Genomic DNA, 25,436 nt, shown 5'->3' with positions numbered 1-25,436 from the left:
CAAAATGTAATAATCAAGACCAGAAAGAAAAAAGAAAAGAAAATTATGATATATTTTGTTTATTATTGCTCTCAAGGGCTTGATAGTCAAATATACAGGCTATGTTCTATTAAACAAGAACAAATAGTGGAAAGTATAAAATCTATTCTTACTGTTCCAATCCAAAAAAACCTGATATTCTTTATGCCATACCTGCTATTTTAAGAAATATTCTTTCACATACACTCTGCTTATTGTTATTTTGTTTGAAGACAAACCAAAAAGATGAGCGATCATTGTGCAGTGTTGTACACTTTCGTTGTCAAAGTAGATGTATTTTTCAAGACATCAAACAAAATTTACTATGGTTTTAAAACAAAGTGTGATCAGTATGTTAGGATATGAAAATAAAACACAAGTGTAACATATGTTTGTCCTCCCCATAATAGGCATGCACTACCTTCCATTATCTGCCCTAAGCAGAAAGTGGACTCCTGCTATTCTTCCTAGCAGCAATATTCTCAATGACCCTCCTTCTGATCCCACCCTGTCCCATTTATTTCTGTCAAAGTATCTGGTTTTTAATCTATCAGCACGGAACTCTTTATAATTGCAACACAAAACATGAGGCCTTTTTACTTGCCTTTTGTTAAACTGTTTTCAACAGCTTTGCCAGAAAGCAATTCTATACCATCTGCCAAAGGGTAAAAAAAACTTCCAACAAGCAAGATTTATTTATCAAGCTTAAAAAAATTGTTTGCCTGGTCAGAAAACAGAATAATTCTTAATGTTTTGAAAAACAAACACAAACAGAACTATTTATTGAATGAATAATACATCATGTATGGATTCTGCCCCTTCCCCCAAAATCATCTTATTCAGCTTACAATGAAGTGAATCAAAGTTTTCAGTCCTTAAGAGACAAGGTGAATATGATTCTATGTAGGAAGTATTACTGTTTATTCTGGGTCTGGTAGCGCAAAGGGGAACGATGCAGCAAAAAGTTGTATTCTAAGATGCATGTATTCATGCAGAAAATGAATGATAGTGCATCAAACTTTGCTGTAGTAGTTCCACTGCTAGAGATGAGTTACAAAGCTGCAAAATCAAAACACTAAGAAAACACTTAATATGAGCTCCAAAAGACAGTGAACCTTAAGTGTGTTGTTAGTGTTTGAAGGTAAAATATGACATTTACCTTTGGTGATGAAAAGGATAATTATTTAGTAGAATTATTCAAATAATATAAATCAGATAAGGATCTAAGTTATGAAGAATTTTAGTTATAAAGCTGAGTCAGATTCTGTATATATGTACGGATGGATGAATGGAGCTGATGTCAAATTTCTTTTCAACACTGAAAAAAGGAAACAACCATGGCCACATGCTAATAAATGAATACTTCCTTTCTAAGTATTTGCAAACATCAGTCAGCACAGCTATAGATTAAAGATATCTGCTCGCAGATTCTATAAGGTTTCTTCCTGGTGTTAAACTATTTACATATAAGATCCATTAAAGAACTGCCGTATAAGTCTAAATTTGGCTGGCATGCAGTCCACTTCAGCCTCACAGCTTCTAAATGGAGGCACCGCCCATGCACTGGAATTGGATATGGATGCCACATAAAGCTATTTAGCTCCTCTAAGTATATTTCCAAGCCAGAGAGAGTAAAAAAAAACATTGTTGTAATATTAGCATGGCAGAAAATTGTAAAAAAAAAAGGTATAACCTTACCCCACCTCCAATGTTTAGGTATTAAAGCAACTGTTGGTTTACATGGCAACATATATGGATAACCAGCTAACTTACATCCTACCCCATCAACATGTTTACTTGGAAAACATCTCTTCTGATTGCAGCTTAAAATATTTTCAAGTAAGCATATATCAGGTTCGAGTCCTAAAGGTACTATCTTCTCCCCTAGTTCTCAATGCAAGATCTTTCCATGCTGCCTTGCTGGTTTTTTCATGAGTTTTATAACACACCATGCAGAAGAGTTTTAACAGAAGAGACTTTTTGAAGAAACTCTCAAGACCCAGAGACTGACCACTCTGAGATATGCAGATCTAAATTACTGGCTCATGTCACTTTTTTTCAAAGAAAGGACAAAGCAAAGCAATATCTATATAAGCAATTGAGCCAAACATGTTTCAGTTTTAATTAGGACAACATTGAGTAGAAAGATGTGCAAAAATGAAAGAGACTAGAATTGCATTAAGTTTTAGGGAAGTTTTGGTTGAAAATATGCATTTATCTGTTGGATGATGCTATTATCAAAATACCACTGTTTCTGTGGAGGTAATCATTATTAAATAAAAATACCTTTAAAAGAAAATGCTTGGAGAATGATGCAGCTTTTTTTTTCAAGTGAAATCTCCACAAGAAACATAAATAAACTAGACATTGTATTTTTCGGTAGCAAGAAGAAACATTCCATAATTTCTGCTGCAATACAAATGTGACACTCTTGAAAGATAAAATTATCTGAAGATGCTTGTATTTCTCTCTCTTAATTCATCTTCCTATTTGCCACAAAACAAAAACAAACGAAGAACCTATGAGATTAGCCCAAATTTCTCTCAAAACTACAAATACAAGGATCCTTGGTCAGGTAAGTAGTCAACTTTTTCCACGTCTCTTGAATCTTCCAAATTCTTCAGTCTTGGCTCAAGTATTGTTAGTTAGCAGTTAATAAGAAAAGAGATAAGTTTTCTAAGTGTCTTTCTTTCCAATGAAGTTAATTTGATACCACTGTCTTTTATAGTCAAAATGTAATTTGTAAAATTATTTCTTTTTCTTGAATTCTTGGTTGCCATAGCTGGAGCCCTTTTCTATTCCGTTACTCCTATCAGTCTGCGGCCGCCAAAGGATACTTTATATAGGAAGGAAAAAAGATTGCATTATTCCAGGAGTAATTTCAACATTTGGTAGCAAAATTTAGGTACACATAGATCCAAACACTATCCAAACACTCCAGATTGGATCTTCTCTATGAATTTTTTTAAAATAACAAACTCTTACACCAAGATAAAGTCTGTAATTTTACAAAAAATGAATATATACATACACATTATTTAGCCATACATTCAACTTTTTGTAAAATGTATGATGTTTCTACCAGGTATTAGGAAAAGGAAAAGCAATTCTACTGCCATTTTTTATCCGAGAACAACTCTTCAAAGGAAGAAAAATGGGTCAATAAATCCCAAACTTCTCCAATAGTTGAGATAGACCCTTGCTCAAAATTTGAGTCAGAATCATTCCTATTAACTAAGGGGCCTCTTCCCAGATTCACTAGTACAGCTAAGCCCCCATAAACAAGTGTCCAATGTTAAGCTGAATATCAAAAGGTAGAGAGGTATTGCATTGCTCACTTGGAAGGAAGAACATTTTTGAAATTCTTAACCTGCAAGAATGACTTGCAGTCAGATCAGCTTGTTGAGTGTCAGCTGCACTAAGGCAGAATAATTCAATAGGCTAAATGGTTTTGCAATTAGATCAGGCTTAAATGAGTATTCGTTAAGCATCAAACCTGGACTCAGCCACAGATCTCAGCCATTTGGTTCTAAATTTAGATTTAGCCTTGGCTCCTAGGAAATATTCAGCTGGTTTTAACTGTTTATTTTCTGCGAATTCACAGAATGATAGAATACAGGTAGTCCTCAATTTACCACTATTTGTTTAGCAATAGTTCAAAGTTATGATGGTCTTGAAAGAAGTGACTTACAAGCCATCCTCAAAGTTATGATTGTGACACCACCCTTATGATTGTATGATTGCAATTTGGGGATTTGGTAACTCGCTTGCATTTACAACGGTTGCGGCATCTGACGGTCACACATTCATGATTTGCAGCCTTTCCAACTGGCTTCCAACAAGCAAAGTCAACTGGGGATGCCAGATTCCCTTAATGACTCCAATAAAAATGGTACTAAAACGAAGTTGGTGTTACATGATGACCCACTTTACAATTGTACCTACTTATGACTGAAATTACCGTGGCACGACAAAACCGCGCTACGCAAAATAGCGGAGATTAAATCGCGTCGCTAAAGTCGCGACGTCATCACCGCGCGTCATCACCGCGGGGACAACAGCGTGGCGACAGAAGGGCGTTCTACATACTTCGTTCTTTCCCTCCAAAGGTAGCCCTCCTCCTCCAGCTGACAGCGGCAGTGGGCACGGGGCAAAGCGGGCTGCCCAGCAGCAGCAGCAGCCTGCGGGAAGGGTCCAGCACAGCCACGGGGGGCAGCAGGAAGCCCGCGGGGGGCCCGAGTAGGGCCGCCGATGCTGGTGGCGGAGGAGGATGCAGCAGCGGCGGCAGCTGAGGCTCTCCCGGGGCCGGCGAAGCGGGCTTGCCTGGCAGAGGCAGGCCGCCCTCTTCTTCCTCAACAACATCTCCTTGGATGGGCGGCCGCCGCCACTGGGCAAGCCCGCTTCGCCAGCCCCGGGGAGAGCCTCAGCCGCCGCCGCCGCCCGCCCTGCCTCTTCCTCCGGGGGAGGCGCCGGCGGCGGAGGCCGCCCGTCCAAGGAGATGTTGTTGAGGAAGAAGAGGGCAGCCTGCCTCCGCCGGGCAAGCCCGCTTCGCCGGCCCGGGAGAGCCTCAGCCGCCGCCGCTGCCGCGTCCTCCTCCGCTTCCTGCTGCCCCCCGCGGCTGAGCTGGACCCTTCCCACAGGCTGCTGCTGCTGGGCAGCCCGCTTTGCCCCGTGCCCGCTGCCACTGTCAGCTGGAGGAGGAGGGCTACCTTTGGAGGCAAAGAACGAAGCATGTAGAACGCCCTTCTGTCACCGCGCTGTTGTCGCGGCAGTAGGGTCGTTTTTTTTCTTAGCGCTTCGGACGCCGCGGATTTGCCTCCGCACTTATGTCGGCGCGGATAAGGGCATCGCGGTTTTGTGGTGGAACCGAAATTACAGCCCCAATTATAGCTATAAGTCAAGGACTATCTATATGTACAATGTTTTATTTGAATTAAGATACATGCAAAGTAGAGACTCAACAGGACCAAGCAACTGAAACTGGGAAAAGGAAATTATCATCTTTGATATATATCTTACACATAGGTTAAAGATGCTACGTTGTGCCAGTGCTAAGTGCGAGTGTGTGCATGCACAGCATGCCAAAGGAGACATTCAGCTGCCAAACCCAGATACCATTGGTATTTCCTTGTCCAGTGCCCCCTCCCAGCAAAGCAGGAGGAGGACAGTGATGCTGCTGCATGTGGAAGCATGTAGGAGCAAGTTTGCAGGAAGCAGTTTCCTCCGAGTCCAACTTCTGCCATGATAGATCTCTGGAGAGTAAGAGGAGGAGGCAGGGGAGCAGCACTCCCTGATCCTGCACAAGGGAGGCGGGCCCTTCTCAAAAGGAGAATCCCTGTTTCCAATCGTGCATGGTACGTATGCCTTCCTTTACGCAGCTCCCCCCCCACCTCCTCTCCAGACATCTGTCAAGGCAGAGGTTGGACTTGGAGGAAACTGCTTCCTGCAAACTTGCTCCTCTGCGCTTCCACACCCAGCAGCAGCATCCTCCAACTGCGCGGGGGCGGGGGGGCAAAGAAGGCTGGGAAGGGTGATCTAGAGGTCTCCAGTGGAGGAAGGTGAGACCAGGCTGAGCACCAAAGCCTCATCCATCAGAGGAGCATCACTGTCCCTCTCAGCCCACACAGAGGACCCCCAGTCAGTGGTGTGGGGTGCCCAGAGCCCTGGGCAGCAGACGACAAGTGCTGAGCCTGGCTCTCAACCACACAGCCCAGCCCAGCCCAGCCCAGCTCCGCTTCCCTGAGGGAGCACCTGGCCATGCTCACCTCCTCCTAGAGGCTGCTGCTGTGCTAGCTCTCCTTGGCCAGTTTGCTCACAATGGGTGCAGGACAGAGTGCATGTGTCAGAGGGAGGCCCATTCCCTCTCCATGCAAGGAGACCCAGCTTTTTAAGCAAAGCAGCCTCAGTGATAGGATGGGAGACCACCAGGAGAAGCCAGGCTGGGGGGGAGGGGATGGTGTGAAAGCACAGGGCTGCTGGTGGGGAAGTGCTAAGGCAGGACTCCCCTCAGATATTCCCTCCCTCTCATTCCAATCACTCCCCCTTCCTTCCTTCCTTCCTCCCTCCCTCCCTCCCTCCCTCCCTCCCTCCTCATTTAATCTCCTCCATTCCTTCCCTTCTTCCTTCTTTCTTCTCATTTCATCTCCTTCTTTCCTTCTACCCAGCCACCCAACCCTTCATCCATCTATTGCCTATCTGCTCTCCTTCCTTCTCCCCCCCCCTCAAGAAGGGTCGAGGGGATGGGGAGAGGATGGCAGCACAGCTAGTGGCTTTCCCATATGGGGGCAGGGGATGGGAACCATTCCAGTGAAAGAGAAGTGTTTGTGGGCTCCGGGATTAGCAGGTGAGGCCAGGAGGCAAATGGGCCATGGAGGTAGCAGAGGCACTTGTGGCAGCTGCTGCTGGGGCTCTACACATTGCTCTACTACAACTGGAACACGGTCAGCTTGCAGGGCAGACAGTGCTCATCACAGATCAGCTGCACACCAGCCCGTGAACTCGCTGTCTCCTGTGGGAGTGCCCAGCTGGGCTGCGCCACAACCTCTCGCCATCTCCAGGACGGCCCCATGGGCCAGATCTAACCACATTGCGGGGCAGATCTGGTTCGCGAGTCTTGAGTTTGACATTTCTGGATTAGAGCGTAGCTTTTAACAGGTACTGTATGTTCAGAATAAATTTGAACTATATATTGCACATGAATTTGATGTAAGAAATAAAAGCTAAAATAAGGAATAAAGTAGTCAGTTACAAATATAGCAACTGCTGTCCTTTAGTGAAAAGACTCCTTTTCTCAAGATAATTTGCAATTAAAATTCTCAGGAGTTTCCAAAGTTTCCATGAGTAACACATGGGTATTAACCCAGCCCTTTTGCCCTGGAGACTGAGATAATCTTTGAGGCCACACCTACATTCCTCCTTCTGACCTCCCAGATTAACCTCAGTCTACAGCCCAGAAGGAGTGTTTTCCTGACTCTCCCTCACTTTGAAGACTTAGGGTTTTTTCCTTTCAGGTTTTTGTAAGGATTTGCAGCCTCTACGAATCCTGCAGGATTCTACAGGCTTCAGGACCTTTCCTTAGGATTTTTTAGACCTTTTGCAGCATTTTTTTTTAAAAGGCGGCTTCTGAAGATCACTCACCCCTCCTGCTGTGCTCTGAGCCGCTAGCTAGCCACACTACCAGCTAGCGCGATCCCAGCGACCTGACAGTTGCGTAAGAGGGCAAAAGGAGCTTTGCGGGCCGTTTGGAGGCTCCTCGCACCCAGCTGAGGACCGGGGAGCCGACGGATCCTTCCCCAACGCTCCCAAGCAGCAGGGAATCGGACCGCAGATCAGCAGCCACCATCTTGGTCCTCCGCCATCTTGGAAAGAGCACGTGGTCGAGCAATAGCAGTAGACTTAGACTTATATACCGCTTCATAGGGCTTTCAGCCCTCTCTAAGCGGTTTACAGAGAGTCAGCATATTGCCCCCAACAATCTGGGTCCTCATTTTACCCACCTCGGAAGGATGGAAGGCTGAGTCAACCCTGAGCCGGTGAGATTTGAACCGCTGAACTGCTGATCTAGCAGTAGCCTGCAGTGCTGCATTTAACCACTGCGCCACCTTGGCTCTTACGAGTGATTGGCGTTCCTCCTATGGATGCCGAAAGCGCTCAGAAGGCATCGAGGAGGCTGGAAGAGGCCTAGAGCGGCCCGATTCTCCAGGTGGATCCACAGAAGGGCCAGGAACTTCGGTGTGGGCTGGCGCTCAAGCCGCGGATTGGCAGCTGGAAAAGGAGGCACGAGCATCGTGCAGAGCAGATCAGTCGATAGAGAGCGAGGAGGGGGTGAGCAACAGAACCGTAAGTGATATGGTGGAGGTGGCGAAAAGCGGGGGTGCGGGCCCGAGACCAGGGGACTCAGATCCAGGCGAGGGGTCTTCTAGGGGAGCTTCCCAGGGCCCCAGAGGGAGATCCCCTGGCAAAAGAGGCACCTCCAGGGCATCCAGGAAGGAGCCCCATACCCAGGGAGGTCGAGTCACCAGGGCCTCCTCAAGAAGGTTCAGGACCACTATTAGCCCATCGCCTTCCAGATCACGTTCCCCCCGCAGGCTGCCCACGTTGATAGAGACCCAGGCGACCTCCCCTGGCTCCCCCAGGAGCTCAGGCAGAAGGCACAGCTCTATTTCGCCCCCCCCCCTTTCACCTGCCCACTCATCTGAGATGAGGGGGGATCCCTTTGGTCACAGGGTCCCCAGCCCAGCAAGGCACAGGCTGGCGCCAGAATTGCCAGAGGCAAGGGACCACTTGCAACCTCCAGAGCTCCGCTCTTCCCTTCCAGAGCTGCCTGAAAGCTTTCAGGAGGTTTTAGCCAGGGCCATAGCTCAAGGGATAGCTTCTGGGATGAAGCATCAGCACCAGGGGCCCCAACATAGGTTTTCCTGGGACCAGTCCAGGGATCATCAGACCCTTTCCAGAGCCTCTGTTGCCAGAGAGCCCAGGTCCCCTTCTCCTTCCACTGCCAATGAAGCCTCAGATTTAGAAGAAGGGGAGCTGAAGGAGGTGGGGTTTTCTGAGGATGATGCCCAGTCTCCAGAGGCCCCCAACATCACTGGCCTTTCCCCCCCTCCTTATTTAGTTCCCTACTCCAGAAGGCCAGGGCCACAGCAGACCTGGATACCCCCCCCAGACCGGCTACTGCCACGCCTAGCACCAGCAGGATTAGCAAGAAGGGTCCCTTCCATAGACCCCCGGTAGAGAAGGAGGAGATTCCCACTCCAGAGATGTTCCTGGAGGTTCTAAAATCCCAGTGGGTTAAACCAGGATCCTTTCCCAATCCGGGGGGCAATGAGCGGAGGTTCTATAATCTCAACCCTTCCTTTGCCCAAGCACTCCAGCTCCCGGAGGTGGACAACCCGGTCACCACCCTAGCCTCAGCCTCAACTGTGGTGACGGGAGACATTGCCAACAGCCTTAAAGCAGAAGATAAGAAGGCGGAGACCGTTTTGCGTAAAACATTCCATGCAATAACCTGGGCCAATAGGGCGGCCACTTCTGCATCCTTTTTCAACAGATCTACTGTGTTGTGGCTGGAACAGCTGAGAGACAGAACTCCGGCCAGGGAGGTATGACTGCTGCAGGACATCTCAAAGGTGCTGGCAGCCACGGAATTCTCAGCTGACGCCACCCTGGATGCAGTTAAGTATGTGTCCCGAGCCTTATCTTCCTCTGTAGCGTCCAGGCGCCTGCTGTGGCTGCGCCACTGGCAAGCAGAGTCCCGAGCCAAATGGCACCTAGCAGGAGCAGACTACACCAGGGACAAGCTCTTCGGTGCCTCGCTGAATCCTCTTCTGGTGGAGGACAAAAACAAAAAGAAGGTTCTCCCAACCATGACCAGACGGTCAGATCACCGACACGCTCCTTACCCCAGGAGAACATCTTACCACCAGCCTGAATCGGATGTCCAGAGTCACAGGTACCAGACCCCCAGGTTCCACAGACAAGGGGATAGACAGTTTTCTAGGGACAGTTTCAGGGGCCAGCAGAAGCAGCCCTTTCAAGGAAGGGGTGGTCGCCCTTTCCACAGGTTCAAGTGACCCGTCCATGGATCACCCCATTGGCGGCCATGTCTCCCTTTTCGCGGATGCTTGGGAGCGTGTCACCTCAGACGAGTGGGTCCTCCAGACTGTTAAGCTCGGGTTACAGCTGGAGTTCCGCTTGCAACCCCCTAACAAGTTCCGCACCTTCACCTCCTCTGCTGATCCAGCCAAATGGGCCCTTAAGGCTAAGGGCATCAAACACCTACTAGATATCAGGGCCATAGAGAGTGTCCCAGAGGGGGAGAGAGGTTCCAGATTCTATTCGAACTTGTTTCTGGTTCCCAAGAGTTCAGGGGGGTGGAGAGCCATCCTGGATCTTAAACTACTCAATTCCAGGGTGGTCTACTGCAGGTTCAAGAGGGCTTCTCTGAAATCCATCTTAGAGGGCATCCGACAGGGCGATTTCCTGGCCTCCATCAATCTCACGGAGGCCTACCTTCACATCAGAATCGCCCCGGAAAATCGCAGGTTCCTTAGGTTTTTCCATGAGGGCAATCACTTTCAATATAGGGCCCTACCATTCGGACTGGCCTCAGCCCCCAGGACCTTTACCAAGGTGCTGGCTGCAGCCGCAGGTCATCTGCGCTCCTTCCCAGTCCGTCTGTTTTGTTACCTAGATGACATCCTCGTCCTAGCCAGGTCCCCAGCCATGGCCAGGCAGGTCCTGGGGACCACCATGGACACTCTCAGGTCCCTGGGGTTCTCTATCAACTTAGAGAAGAGCCAACTGGTCCCATCTACCAGGCTCCAGCACCTCGGATCTATTATAGATTCGGTGTCGGGGGAGGTTTTCCTTCCCCAGGAGCGAAAGGACAGCATTGTGCAGCTGATTCATGAGGTTTGCAAATTATGCTCTGTCCCTGTAGTTCTTCTTTCCAGGCTCCTTGGGAAATTCATCTCTTGTATAGGAATCGTGCCTTGGGCTCTCCTACACGCCAGGGAGCTTCAGTGGTTCCTGCTTCCATACCAGAAGGCAGGGACGAGCGACGCCAGATTCAAGGTTTGAGTATCGCCCCAGATGTTGCTCTTGCTCCGTTGATGGCTGACCCCAGCATTGGAGGCACTGTTTTGCAGTGGTTCTCCTCTTACCTCTCAGACAGGTCGCAGTCGGTGTTAGTTGGAGGGCAGAGATCGACCCCTAGGACCCTAACATATGGGGTGCCGCAGGGTTCGGTCTTGTCCCCCCTACTTTTCAACATCTACATGAAACCGCTGGGCGAGATCATTCGGCGGCACGGGATAAAATACCATCAGTATGCGGACGATACTCAGTTGTATCTGTCCGCCCCGTGCCAACTCAATGAAGCGGTGGACGTGATGAGCCAGGGACTTGAAGCTGTTAGGGACTGGATGAGGGCTAACAAACTCATGCTCAACCCAGATAAGACCGAGTGGCTGTTGTGTTTCCCTCCCACCAATTCGGCAAGTATTCCACCTCTCAGGCTGGGGGGGTCAAACATTATACCCCTCAGACAGGGTCCGCAACTTGGGAGTCCTCCTGGACCCACAGCTGACTTTTGAACACCATTTGTCAGCTGTGACCAGGGGGGCATTTGCCCAGGTTCGCCTGGTGCACCAGTTGCGCCCCTACCTGAACCGGGAGGCTCTCACAACAGTCACTCGTGCCCTTGTGACCTCTAGGCTGGAGTACTGCAATGTGCTCTACATGGGGGCTGCCCTTGAAGAGTATTCGGCGACTTCAGCTAGTCCAGAATGCGGCCGCACGAGCGATTGTGGGCGCACCTCGCTTCACCCACATAACACTATCCTCCGCGAGCTGCACTGGCTACCTGTCGATCTCCGGGTGCGCTTCAAGGTGCTACTTGTCACCCATAAAGCCCTACATGGTAGTGGATCTGGGTACTTGAGAGACCGCCTACTGCCAATTACCTCCATGCGACCTATTAGATCTCATCGATTAGGCCTCCTCCGAGTTCCATCTGCCGGTCAATGCCGACTGGCAACTACGCGGAGGAGAGCCTTCTCGGTGGCAGCTCCGACCCTATGGAACGATCTCCCCGTGGAGATTCGTACCCTCACCACCCTCCAAACCTTCCGCACAGCCCTCAGAATCTGGCTATCCCGTCAGGCCTGGGGCTAAGACTGTAACCCGCCCGAATGGTATGAATGTTGTGTTTTTAAATTATGTATTGTCTTATATGTTAAAAGTTTGTCTTCCCCTCCCCCTTGGGTTGTGAGCCGCCCTGAGTCCCCCCAGGGAAAAGGGCGGCATATAAATAAACTTCAAACTCAAACTCAAACTCAAACAAAGGATCCCTCTTCAAGGAACCAGCAAGGAAGGTACTCACGACGGACATGAGCCTGTTCGGCTGGGGAGCACACCTGGAGGCTCAGATAGCCCAGGGCTGCTGGACTCCAACAGATCTGCGCAACAACATAAACTGGTTGGAGCTCAGGGCCATCCACCTGGCCCTATGACACTTCAAGACCACGGTGACTGGTCATCATGTCCTGGTCCTGACGGACAACGTGGCAGCCAAGGCCCACGTGAACAGGCAAGAGGGCACACACTCCAAGGCCCTCTGCGACGAGGCCCTCCGGTTAGGAAACTGGGCAGAGAGGCATCTCCAGTCCATCAGAGCGGAACACATCTCTGGGACAGAGAACCAGCCAGCGGATTGGCTCAGTAGGGAGACGGTCAACAACGGAGAATGGCAGCTCCATCCCAGCATCTTCCTGCAGATCTGCGAGAGGTTCGGGCGCCCGGCGGTGAATCTCTTCGCAACCCCAGCGAATGCCCAGCTGCCGAACTTCGTATCGAGGTTTCGTATCGAGGTTTCCGTCCAGAGGAGCCCTTCGCTGCAGATGGCCACCAGGTCTACTCTACGCCTTCCCCCCCCTTCCCCTCATCCCCCGGGTTCTGAGGAGGCTGGTGTCAGAGGGAGCAGAGATGATACTAGTGGCTCCCTTCTGGCCACGCCACCCCTGGCTAGCAGACTTGGTGGAGCTGTCCTCAGCTCCCCACTGGAGGATCCCCCCAGAAGAGGCGTCCCTACACCAGAGGTCTCTGGAGCATCCAAATCCAGAGTGGCTCCATCTGACCGTCTGGCGATTGAGCGGGAACAGCTGAGAGGGGCCCATTTTTCCTCAAAGGTCATTAGGACCGTCGAGGCGTCCAGGAGGCAGTCCACCACCCGCATCTACAACGCCTCATGGGTGGCCTTTGCTGATTGGTGTAAGGCAAAGGACATAGTTCCTGCCTCGGTTTCTGTACCCCAGGTTTTGGACTTCCTACAGGAAGGTCTGGAGAAAGGTTTGGCCCCCCAGCACCCTTAGAAGACAGGTCTCCGCTCTCTCCATGGTCCTGGGGGGGATGGTAGATGCTCCACCCTTGTCCCAAGATCCGGTCCTAAAGCGCTTCCTTAAGGGAGCGGTGAATCTGAAACCCCCAGTGGTCCATCAATTCCCTACCTGGGACTTACCCACGGTCCTCCAGGCATTGATGAAGGCACCATTCGAACCCTTGAGGGAAGTTTCCCTACAATTCCTGACCCTTAAGGTCATCTTCCTGATTGCCATCACCTCAGCCAGGAGAGTATCTGAGATCAACGCTCTCTCCAGCAGAGCGGACCTCTGCACCTTCCTAGAGAACCGGATCATCCTCAGATTGGACCCCGCGTTCATGCCCAAGGTCAATTCCCCCTTCCACAGGGCTCTAGAGATAGTTCTGCCGGACTTCTGTCCGCAGCCCTCCAGGGATAGGGAAAGATCTTGGCACAGGTTGGACGTCAGAAGAGCTTTGCGCATCTACCTGAAGCGCATGGCACCCTTTAGGCATTCAGAAGTCCTCTTCGTGTCATATCAACCGTCCACCAGAGGCGCTAAGGTTTCCCCAGCCACCATTAGCAGGTGGATCAGGGCGGCCATTTCACAGGCCTACGAGGCATGGGGAATTGAGGTCCCAGAGGGCATCACAGCGCACTCCACCAGAAGTGCGGCCACCTCAGCAGCCTGGGCCACCCAGGCCCCCATAGAGGAGATCTGCCAGGCCACCGCCTGGTCGTCTCCTTCGCTGTACATTAGGCATTACCAACTAGATGCTTACTCCTCTGTGGAAGCAGCCTTTGGTAGGAGGGTTCTGCAGGGAGTCTTAGACTCTCGAGGGGCTCAGGCCCATTGATCCCTCCCTAGGATATCTAGCTTTGGTATGTCCCATGTGTTACTCCTCCCACACCTCACTTTGGAAACTGGCAGTTGGTCTTACCTGAACTGCATGTTTAAAAGAAGGTGTGGGAGGAGTCACTTCCCCCCCTTTGTTTAGGGCGCCCCGCGCCAGGGCCCCAAGTTAGCTCAGTGGTCAGTCAGGGCCAGACAGGAAGGATGTGTGCTTGCATTGTTTTTTGTTCCTTCCTTCCAGGTGCTCTACGGTTAATCTGGGAGGTCAGAAGGAGGAACGTAGGTGTGGCCTCAAAGATTACCTCAGTCTCCAGGGCAAAAGGGCTGGATTAATTCCCATGTGTTACTCCTCCCACACCTTCTTTTAAACATGCAGTTCAGGTAAGACCAACCGCCATTTTAAGCCAGAATACTATGGCTATGCAGCTGGAATGTATAAAGGTAGCTGGGCAAATATTAAATGCATTCAATTCTGTAAACACCATTCTTCCTGTCACTGAGCTGATTGTACAAGTAACTTTTGAGGGAATTTGCCACTTAATAAAATGCAGACAACTGGCTACATGAACATTTTCAATTCAGCTTTTATAATCCACTCTAGCCAATTCTATTACCTGCCCCAACAAAGCAGAGGAATGCAAGAATCAGAAGAGGGGATCCACTTGCAAAAATTCCAAAGCCAAATTTGAAAAGAGGAGACAGAAGAACAGCAGCCCAAAAGAGAAAGTTGAGGAGTGTCCATGGTCTTCTGGGAGGTTTAAATTGTTGCCCAGGAAATAAGCCTTCTTGATTATACTTCTCTTGTAAGGCATCCTTGAGGAGAGAAAGAAGTTTTGTTTAATTTTCTAATTACTTATGCTTTCTTCTGTATATTGGTAAATGTTGTTGATAGAATGGCAAGAACAGTTCCCCAAAAAGGAGAACAAGTGAAGACAAAAGATCTCTCTCTCTCTGTCCCAATAGTGCTTTTTCAAAAGGCAACTGAAGTTTCTTTGTTTTTGCTTGAAGATGTTTCATTTATCATCCAAGAAGCTTCTTCAGTTCTGTTTTCAAGCAAAAATAAAAAAAAGTCCAGTTGCCTTTTGAAAAAGCACCTCTGGGACAACCATGACTTGGATAACTGAGAATCTCCACAGACATATCTCTCTCTCTCCCTCCCTCCCTCCCCCCTCTCTCTCTATCTATCTTCTCCCCTCCCTCCTTCCCTCCAAATTCAATTTATAAACAAACATTCTGCCCCCAGCAGCAATCAAATGATTTCAGGAAATCTAGACAAAGAGTATGAAAATTCAACACATATGTTTGATCATCATTCTCCAACACTTTTCTACTTAAAACTGAAGATAAACTGTCCCAAATTAGATATAGACTCAGATACTGAAGCATCAAAAAAGAAGAACCAGGTGCAATCCCAGCTTTTAAAATTTATTTTAAAGCTAACTGCAGTCATTGGGCAAATCAGTTTTGGATCATCTTTTTAAGGAAATATACAGATATGATATCAGTTCAATTCTCACAGGCTCAAGACTCAGCCTTCCATTCTTCTGAGGTTGGTAAAATGAGGACCCAGATTGTTGGGGGCAATATGCTGACTCTGTAAACCATTTAGAGAAGACTGTAAAGCACTGTAAAGCGGTATATAAGTCTAAGTGCTATCGCTATTTACCTTTTCCTGATAAAGTGTATGAAGCCACTTTGCTGCTTCTTTTTCATCCAAAGGGATATCTTCTAAAGGAAACCTCCTAGGTTAAAGAAAAAAGGTTCAATAAGGATTTTTTATTAGAGTGACAATAATTACAATATGAAAATATCTTCACAATTAAAAGATGTTAATATTGTTCTCTCCTTACCAGACCTCTATATCCTATAAAATGCATTTTATGAATATACCCTTGCATTGTAAATAGGTAGAACATGTGACATATGAAAAATGTAGCAGTAATTCAATAGAGCCATCGCTTAGATTGCACTTGAGTATATATTAACTTTTTTCTTTTTGAGTATCTTCAAAATAAAAAATGTTTTTGCAGATGGGCAAAAATGCCATTCTTACACTCTTTAGCAATAACTGTAAAATCTGAAACAATGGCTTAACCTCAGAAATTCTCATTTCAAAAATTAAAACAAGTAAATTATATTTACTGAATTGATGGAGTAGTGTATTATATCTCCTATGCCAAGAACCTATGTCCTCTGATTTTACTGACAATCTAACATCGAAAGATGAAATGACATGGGTACAAAACTGAGCTCTAAGCAGCGTTGAAATCTTGACTTTACCATGAATTCTTGCACAAGAGAAGCAGCAAATAAGAACAATTTGCATAACAAAGAACCTGAACAATGAAATAATCTGGGATACCACCCTCCCAAACCTGTTTAGATGAACTTTCAATCATTGCATGTGGTCCTGTGCTTGAAATGCTCCTGGCAAGAGTGGCCCTATGGAATGAAACTGAGTTACCATTTTGCTAAATTTTCTGCACAGCCTATGTAAGATTTTATGTATCAAATTAACCTTACAAAAATTTACTTAGGCTGCAACCCTATGCATACTTACCTGGGACTAAAACCCTCTGAACAGAATGGAACTTACTACTGGGTAAACATATATAGGATTGCTCTGTTAAATCATAGTTATGTAGAAGGTTGCTGAAAGGTTGTACAAGTCTGAGCATGGCCATCAATTGAATATTTTGCTTGTAGAATATCCACACTGAACCTAAATGGCTACAAAAGTGGCATACATTTGTAATCTTCAGTATGATATATGGCTACACTATTAGTTTTCCCTTGCTGGACAATACTGATCCTACTCCTACTCTCTAAATAGAGAGAGCTATTTAGAGCTCTCCAAATTATCTCTCAGTGCAAACTGTGTGGTCACATCCTGCAATAAATTTGCCACTAGATGGAGCCGATAGCAAAGTTCATATAAGGAACATTTTTCTTATCTGAAGCCAATTCTGAACATGCAAAAAAAGCATTTGCCTCATACGGAAATGTGAAATGTGTTTTCTGTAAAATGTATTACATTGATTTAAATTTCCCTAATCTATGGCAGCACAGGCAACATCTGCTAGATGTTCATCTCATTCAAATGAATTCAAAGACTTAACTAAGCTCCTTATTGCTTTCTTAAAAATGGAAAGAAAGAAAAAATGGGGGCTGAATATGGTTGCAAAGGAGTATATTCTACAGATTGGGAACAACACCGGAGAAGGCCTCTTCCATTTTTCCAAGATGTTTATTTTATATGACATACTTTTAAAGTTTTGAAAGTTGTATATCTAGGGACCATAAGGAGTTTTCATATTAAACCTGAAGTCAAGTGAAATAACAGAGAGAAAATTACCACATTTTAAAGATCCACATATTTGCTTCTATCCACTAATATTAATAGCAAAACAAGTCTGTTCCAAACTAAGTCTGAAAAGCTAAAGATGGGAAAGTAGAGGGTTGAGTGGCCATTTTATTGCAATAATTGGACACAGTGACAGCTCTCAGCTGCAAAGTATGCTCACGCACTCACCTGACACACATATCTGCTTCATATTTCTTTCCATAAAGAATTCCTAATAAGGATGGATTTTTGTTTCCTCGGAAGTTTAATGTTACATCATACACTGCTGAAACTAACACAAGAAAGATAACATTATTGTTTCAATATTCAAATAGCTGGAATTCAACAGTTATTACTTATATCAAAAGGCACACAAATATATATTGGGACTATTACATCTATATTTCAGAATAATGGCTGCTAGTGGCAGCAAAGAATTTTAGTGATCATGCAGATTTTTGCAATCCAGCTGTTATTAGCTCTAGAATTACATCCGTGGGTATACCTGAATCTGGAAGTTAAACATTTAAACCAACCGTAGTATTTAACCAGCCATATTTCCTATTTAACACCTTTTCCTATGTGTTATAACATGAACTTATATCTCACATGCGTACTGCAAGTGCAAATTATGCAATGTTTGAACACTAGCTTAGAAACGTAAAATGCTAAGTAGAATTATTAATTTCTCTGAATTAAAAAAGAAAACTAATAGAGGTATTGAGATTTATTTATATTATCAGTTCACCATTCAAATACTAAACATTGTATCAATACAGACATTGCATGTTGAAAAATTTAACAACTATCACAACAATTATGCTAAGAAACGTAATATGCATATTCACAAACAGTGTAAGTGAAACCAAGGTACCTGTTCCCCTGAGACATTGGACAGCAGTCGTAAAACCTTTGGTTCTGGGCAACAAATGATGTTTGAGTTTAGGCAATCCTTTGGATTCAGCCACTTCCATACTGATACGATGCTTCGTTTCTGTAAATCGAGTTCCTTCACAGTATAATAGAAACTGTAGCACAGAAGGGGGTGGGTGGATGGAGAAATCTTGCATTACAGTACTGTTAAATTGTTTTACAGAAAGTTTTAGGGCTTGAAGACAACTAAAATAAATATGGGTTTAAATCTGGGTCCTAAGTCTTTTGCCTTGGAATAAAGATTAGAGAACAAACATAGCCTACAGCCTTTTGCTCTGAAAGCTTCTCCTTGGGAAAAAAAAACAATTCTGCTGCAAATATCTCTGCAGATTAAAGTTTCTTAATTTTGGCATCTTTCAAGATGTGTGGACTTCCAGAATTTCCCAGCCAGAATACTGGCTAGGGAACTCTGGTAATTAAAGTACTCATATCTTTAAATTGCTACAGTTGAGGAATACTTCTGTAGATGTTGAAGGCTTCTCAACATTCTTACCTCATCTTCAGAGCTCCCCTTATTTCTAGAAATCCACTTTCATTAAACTATCACTCCCAAACCAGCAGCAATGTAGCAGCAGTTTGTCCCAAGCATACATATTGGAATTAGAACACAAATTTGTTATGCAGTGTTGTTTCAAAGCCAACAATATTTTATTCCTCAAAATCACTATATTATTCCTAAATTAGTGCTACCATCACTGGTCTGTTTTGCAACAGTTCAAATGAGAATTGCATGAAAGCAAAATTTTGTGCTATGGTTGTGATTTTTCCACCCCATATATGAAATAAATGTCCCTGCTCCTGTTGTTGAGTTAAGTGTTCTGAAGCAGGCTTCTGCTTGGGTTCCCTTGAAGCCAGAAGTCGTCCTGTGAATAGGGTCCTCATTTAGGCAGGGGCCCCAAATAGCACACAAAATTCTTTGTATTAAAAGACAGGACAATGCAAGCTTCAACCTCTGAAAGCCATGGAGATGGTTTGGCCAAAGATTATTACTCTTTTTAGAGTGCTCTTATTGCATCTTAAAAGTGCACTTATTGTACCAATAAGTCATAGTTTGGTTCAGTTATGACTGATATGCATATACTGTACATTACATCTGTCTGTAAATAGCAATAGCAGTTAGACTTATATACCGCTTCATAGGGCTTTCAGCCCTTTCTAAGCAGTTTACAGAGTCAGCATATCGCCCCCCCCCCCCCCCCCCAGTCTGGGTCCTCATTTCACCCACCTCGGAAGGATGGAAGGCTGAGTCAACCTTGAGCCGGTGAGATTAGAACCGCTGAACTGCAGATAACAGTCAGCTGAAGTGGCCTGCAGTACTGCACCCTAACCACTGCGCCACCACTAACGACTAAATGTAATGATATATCTTCTAAAAGCTATGGATTTAATTTAGTAATATTATACATCTATGTATGATGGGAAAAACAGATTGGTATATGACCAATGTTAGATTTTATGAAAATATACTATACATATCTATAAAAATCAATATTTTTCAACCTCCATTAAAAGAGTTGATGTGCAGAACTTCACTTACCCACATATACTCGGGATAATCGGCTAGACGTTTCAGCCCTTCCATAACAGTGTCTCTATCTTCTTCCCATTTTCTTTTGCAAAAAACAATCTCTAAGAAGTACCATGTCCAGCCAATTATGGGCACAAACAATAGCTCTTTCTTTGCAAGAACTTTTGAACTCTAAAATAAAGACAAACATTGTTCATCTGAAACATATCATTGGCAAATTGAAATTCTTTCAAACGTGTTCTGAAATAGCCTAAATAATTTCTCTAAAATTATCTATTTCCTGTCCAAAAGCCTGTAGTGCAGGTCAGGTTGAGCTAATAACTGTCCCAAGGGCACCCAACAAATTCATAACAAGGTGTGACTTGGAAATTGTACCTCCCTAACTCAACTACAAGGGACGCGATGGCTCAGTGGCTAAGATGCTGAGCTTGTCAATCAGAAAGGTTGGCGGTTCAGCAGTTTGATACCTAGTGCTGCGTAATGGAGTGAGCTCCCGTTACTTGTCCCAGTTTCTGCCAACCTAGCAGTTCTAAAGCATATAAAAATGCAAGTAGAAAAATAGGGACCATCCTGGTGGTAAGGTAACAGTGTTCTGTGCGCCTTCGGTGTTTAGTCATGCCGGCCACATGACCACAGAGTCATCTTCGGAAAGCACTGGCTTTCCGGATTTGAAACGGAGATGAGCACCACCCCCTAGAGTTGGGAATGACTAGCACATATGTGCAGAGGGAACCTTTACCTTTTAACTTAATTACATTGGCTCTCTTAAATACAATTTATTTTAATTTAATTCAATAAATTAGCACAAAATAAATACATCTAGTCTAACAGCTTCCTACTCTTGGATTTAAAAAGGAAAAACACAAAATGTCAAATTCCCCAATTCCAAAGAACAAAACCATACGTTAAGACTACTCACCCCTAACACACCAAACCGTTCTGTCATGGTCCAGCCACACAGAAAATCTATTTCAAAGTTGTGGTTGAGAATAATGATGACGTGTTCTTTTCCAAACTTATCAATTGTGGCCTGATCTGTGAATAAAGTACAGTCTGTTCCAGACCACCATTCCAGCAACATCACTAACTCTAGATCACGGGAGAAAAAAAAATCAAGAATATTAGGTATGACAAAGCCTATATTCCAACTTGGTCTTTGCTTGGTTAGTAGATATTAATTCTACAATTGCATTACTTACAGAGGACAGAAGAAAGCAACATATAGTCTACAAATCCTGATTTATCATTGTGCAGACATAGGTGCATATTTTAGAACAGCAAGTTTTCTAAATTTCAGCAATGCTTGAACATTTTAATTGAATAAAATTGACCAAAGTTCCCAATACATTTTAGTCCTAAACAAGAGCCTCATTTTTATTAATAGGAAGAATATCGTTTTTCAAAAGCTCTTATAACACCAGAGGCATAATGTTGGCAACTTGCCAGCTATTAAACACAGTTAAATCCATTCTGGTTTTTGCATATGACTATATCTTTATTCTATCCTTCCTTCTTTCCATTCTGCAGCAAAACGTTACTCTCTTGACATTTCTTACTAACATAATATACTTGCAGCAAAAATGAGAAGCAAAGCTGAAATGCTGACTTCCCTAGGATTAGAGAAAATAATGTATGCATATGTGTATGTGTGCGTGTGCGTTTTAATCTACTTAATCATAATTCTTATAATATTTTTCCAGATCATTGTTGGTTGTAAATTGAATAAATGGTGCATTATGTTCTACAAGAATTAGCCAGCTAGCCTGGGAGTATTTTAATAGAGTACACAGCCCACTAGTTCCTACTTTAGTGAGATATCCTGTAGAGCATTTCCTTAATGTCTTTTCTCTATTTATTTGGAAGTTTGGCTCTAAAGGAGAAACTTGTACCTTAAGTAATACTTGATAGCATATAACGAGGTCACTATTAATTACCTCTCCATCTTAATGAACATCTGCAACAAATAATCACTTCAATTAGCAATTCAGATTTGCTATTTAAAAAATGAACGAGAGGGTTAGAAAATTTGAGATTTACCATAATTGTTTCAGCTTCACTTGTTTAAATGTGAAGATACAACTTCTGCTTAAACATTTTTCAGAATAAGGTCAGGGTAATAAGAACCTTTTAAGCTAGCACTGCAATACAAATATGTTGTATAATGATCTGAGATAGGCACCAGGGGCAGGTCAAGGTTGCGGGACAAGTAGTGTCACAATTACATTGTTTCTTGGATTACCTAGTTAAATATATTACAATTCAACAGCAGTTTTATTTTCAGCATATTGAAAAAGCATGCTGCTTTTCTCAACATTTTTTTAAAAAAAGAAAGGCATAGGAGTCCTCAAAAAGGTTTTAAACTATTGATACAGTAACATACACAAGTTTTTCCATGTGTTTGTTATACATTACTGTGGTTCTTATGGCTGAAGACATTGATTCAAAGGCATATATGACTTATTTAAAATGGGTGTTGGTTCTTATCTGATATGCCCATTCTCCGGACAGTGGAGACAGCAGCCAGGATGAGTTGTCTCTGTCCAATGACTAATAGGACTGAGTCTACAGCTGTGACATCACGCTACCTCTGGTGACTCCTCCCAGCTTTAACGAAAGTAGATCTGTAGACTGATGCATTGTGTTAATCACGAAATCCCAATACACACACTCTCCTCCAGCATACCCTGAATTATTCTGTATGTAACTAATGAGGATAGTCATCTATAGGGCGGGGCTGTCTGCTGTCTCCACCATCTGGAGAAAGGGCATATCAGGTAAGAACCAACTCCTATTCTCCCCAGTTGGAGACAGCAGCCAGGACGGGACATACCAAAGCTTGTCCATGTTTTTAAGGGTCGGTAGATGACTGGACCAAGGCCCTTCGTTCTGTCCTGACCTGTTGCAGTACCCCACTTCCAAAGGCAGTGTCAGCTGAGGCATAGCTGTCTAGTCTATAATGGTTCACATATAAGAGATGGTGAAGACCACGTAGCCGCCTTGCATATTTCCTCAACTGAGGCTTGAGTAGACCATGCTGCCGAGGTGGCTGTGCTTCTTGTTGAATGCACTGTGACATGAGGAGGGAGCGGTAAACCATGGGATCCATAGACCTTTAAGATGCAGTACCTGATCCAACATCCAACAGACCTAGAGGAAACTTTGGCACCCATGTTAGTTTGATGAAAAGAAACAAACAAAGCCTCCGAGTGTCTGAAAGACGCAGTTCAAGAAATGTAGATGTGGAGTGCATGGTGAATGTTATGCTTGTGCCATTTATGCTCAGGTCTGTGGCTCGGGGAGGAACAGAAATGGGGCAGGACAATTTTCTGGGCCCTGTGAAACCTACTGTTCAGGATGAACGCTGGATCAAGACGAAGCACCACCCTGTCGTTGTGGAAAATACAAAGGTCTTGCCTAACAGACAGAGCTGCAATTTCAGAGATGTGATGCACTGAGGTGATTGCCACCAAAAAGGCGACTTTTAGGCACAGGTATCTCATGCAGATAGTTGTTAGGTAAGCTCACCATTGGGAGAGCGAGTACATTCAGCGAAGCGTTGTGAGAGTTGTGTTGGAGAACACACAAACCAGCATACAGAGACACTGCAGTTTAAATAGGCTTTTACTTTCATGGAAATAGAGGTATCAGAGTCCATCAAACAGTCCAAGTCATACACGAATAATTCAGTCAGTCATCAACGTTTTTCAGTTAAGGGATAATCCAAATAACATAGTCCAGTATCATATAACCAGTCCAGTATTCAAAGTTTGCTAACAGTTGCAAAACTTACAATAGCTCCCGGCACTTCCAGAACAGCCCAGCATCTAACAAACAGAGAGAGAACTAACAGGCATTCTGGCTCCCTCTTATGGCTGATTGAGGAAAACAGCACCCAATCACATTTTACAGTATGCTTTAAAGAAACAGGTACACCATTGTTACATGATTTATATATTGCCAACACAACCATTAGAATTATATTCCTAACAATAGTGCAAAGAGGTTCAAAGGGAGGTCTGGTGAGAGCGTTCAGAACCTTGCCTACGTCCCATGTGGGGAATCTGTGTATGGTGGGTGAACTGATGTTAGCCGCGAGCCACTAAGGGCAGGAGAGAGTCTCAAATGACAGTGATATTAGGACCGACGCCAGTGCTGTCACTTGCCTTTTTATGGTGTTGACAGAAAGACCCATGTCCACCTCTTGTTGAAGGAAGTCCACAATTGAAGGGACCAATCCCTTGGTTGGAATGATGTTGTGGCTGACACATGAAGGCCCTCCAGGTAGCATTGTAAATATGGTTGGTGGAGGCATGCCTGGAGGCTTGGAGAGTTTGTATGACCCCTGGAGAGAGGTTGGCTGCTGCTAAGGCTGTCTGCTCAATCTCCAGGTGGTCGACTGCAACCAATGTGGGTCTGGGTGGATGAGATAGCCCTGTGTTAGGATGGCCCTGGGTAAGGGGATCTGCTATGGAGAGATTCACCAAGTCCGCAAACCACGGTCTGCACAGCCGGGGGGAGGCAGGAGAACAAGCTCCACCCACTCCTCGATCATCTTGCAGATTACCCTCTGGACCAATGGAAGGAGGGGGAATGCATAGAGGAGACCCTCTGGCCACCTGCAATGGAGAGCATCCATCCCTACTGACCCTGGGCCTGCATACTTGGTGAAGAAGGTGGGCAGCTTGTTGTTGAGGTGAGTCAAGAACAGGTCTATCATTGAAACGCCGAACTTGTTGGTCAGTTCGAGGAACAGTTCTGGTGTTATACTCCATTCTGCATGATCCTTGGGAGCGGCTTAGCCAATCCACTTGAATGTTGCCCACTCCGCTGATGTGTTCCGCGTGGAGGATCAGCAGGTGCCGTTCCGCCCAGGTGCCCAGGCAATTCATCTCGTCCATTGGAGCGCGGGACCGCATGCCCCCTTGGCAGTTGATGTGTGCCTTTGTTATTATGTTTTCCATGAGGACCAGCACATGGTGGTCTGTTACTAGTGCTCGGAACTGCTTGAGTACAAGGTGGAATGCTCTCAGTTCAAGCCAGTTGATGTTGTGTTTTGTCTCCTGAGGAGACCAGATGCCCTGTGCTATCTGAGTGTGGAGGTGGGGCCCCCAATTCACGACCCTGGCATCCGTCGATATCGTTATGTGGTCTAGTTCCCTGAAGGAGGACCCACTGGCAACCGCTGGTGACAGCCACCACCCCAGGGACCGGATTACCTCTTTTGGAATGGTGACTAACCTTGTGGAGCAGCTTCTGTTGGCTCTCTGGTGTGGAAAGAGGTATCACTGCAGGCTTTGACTGTGCAGCCAGAACTATGGGAAGATGCCGAAACAGGAGACCATTTTGCCCAGGAATTGGGAAAGTCGGAGAAGGGATGTTCTGCGGCTCTGCTTCACTTGTTAGGCCATTTCCTGTAAGCTAGAGAAATGGTCTGGAATGAGAAAGACTGTGCCCTGCACCATGTCGATTACTGCGCCTCGGTGTAACAGTCGTGTCGTGGAAACAAGGTGGTTTTTTCCATGTTGATGGAGAAGCCATGGTCCCTGAGGGCTGAGAGAGTGGCCTCGAGATCCTTGCATGCCTGATTTGCTGACCTGGACTATATTAAGATGTCATACAGGTAGCACTGCAGTCTGATGGGCAGGGTGCGAAGGTGGGCTGCCAATGCTGCAGGGACCTTTGTAAATACCCTCGGTGTGGATGACAGCCAAATGGAAGGCCCCTGTACTGTGCTGTGTTGCATAGCAAATCCATAGGAATTGTCTGTGGGCAGGTAATATGGAAACGTGGAGGTATGTCTTCGTCAAGTCCAGGCTGGCATCCACAGTGTACAGCTTCTTATCATTGCTAGAGGGGGTAGCCATGGTAGCAGGCTGGGCCCATTGCTTCTGAACCAAATTAA

General features: G+C 45.6%; 1 protein-coding gene across 5 annotated transcripts in view; it reads right to left on the bottom strand.

Moving 5' to 3' along the window:
• Positions 1 to 43: 43 nt before the first annotated feature.
• The window catches only part of AGPAT3 (1-acylglycerol-3-phosphate O-acyltransferase 3), a 114,677-nt gene continuing 89,284 nt past the window's right edge, over positions 44 to 25,436 (bottom strand). For 4 of the 5 annotated variants that reach the window (XM_032219210.1, XM_032219213.1, XM_032219211.1 and 1 more), the window contains exons 3-9: positions 20,454 to 20,623; positions 19,544 to 19,705; positions 17,948 to 18,101; positions 17,263 to 17,365; positions 15,397 to 15,472; positions 14,345 to 14,543; positions 44 to 2,854 (exon numbers count right to left, since the gene is read on the bottom strand). In XM_032219210.1, coding sequence (XP_032075101.1) covers positions 2,814 to 2,854; positions 14,345 to 14,543; positions 15,397 to 15,472; positions 17,263 to 17,365; positions 17,948 to 18,101; positions 19,544 to 19,705; positions 20,454 to 20,623 — 905 coding nt within the window. In that variant the 3' untranslated portion in view covers positions 44 to 2,813. Of the gene's footprint in view, positions 2,855 to 14,344; positions 14,544 to 15,396; positions 15,473 to 16,105; positions 16,461 to 17,262; positions 17,366 to 17,947; positions 18,102 to 19,543; positions 19,706 to 20,453; positions 20,624 to 25,436 lie in introns of those variants that run through there. The other variant, XR_004255571.1, reaches the window with a different exon arrangement.

This window comes from Thamnophis elegans, chromosome 6, assembly GCF_009769535.1.
Source record: "Thamnophis elegans isolate rThaEle1 chromosome 6, rThaEle1.pri, whole genome shotgun sequence".
NCBI classification, from domain to species: domain Eukaryota; kingdom Metazoa; phylum Chordata; class Lepidosauria; order Squamata; family Colubridae; genus Thamnophis; species Thamnophis elegans.
Note: the sequence above shows the minus strand (reverse complement) of the source record. Positions and strands in the feature narration are given on the sequence as shown.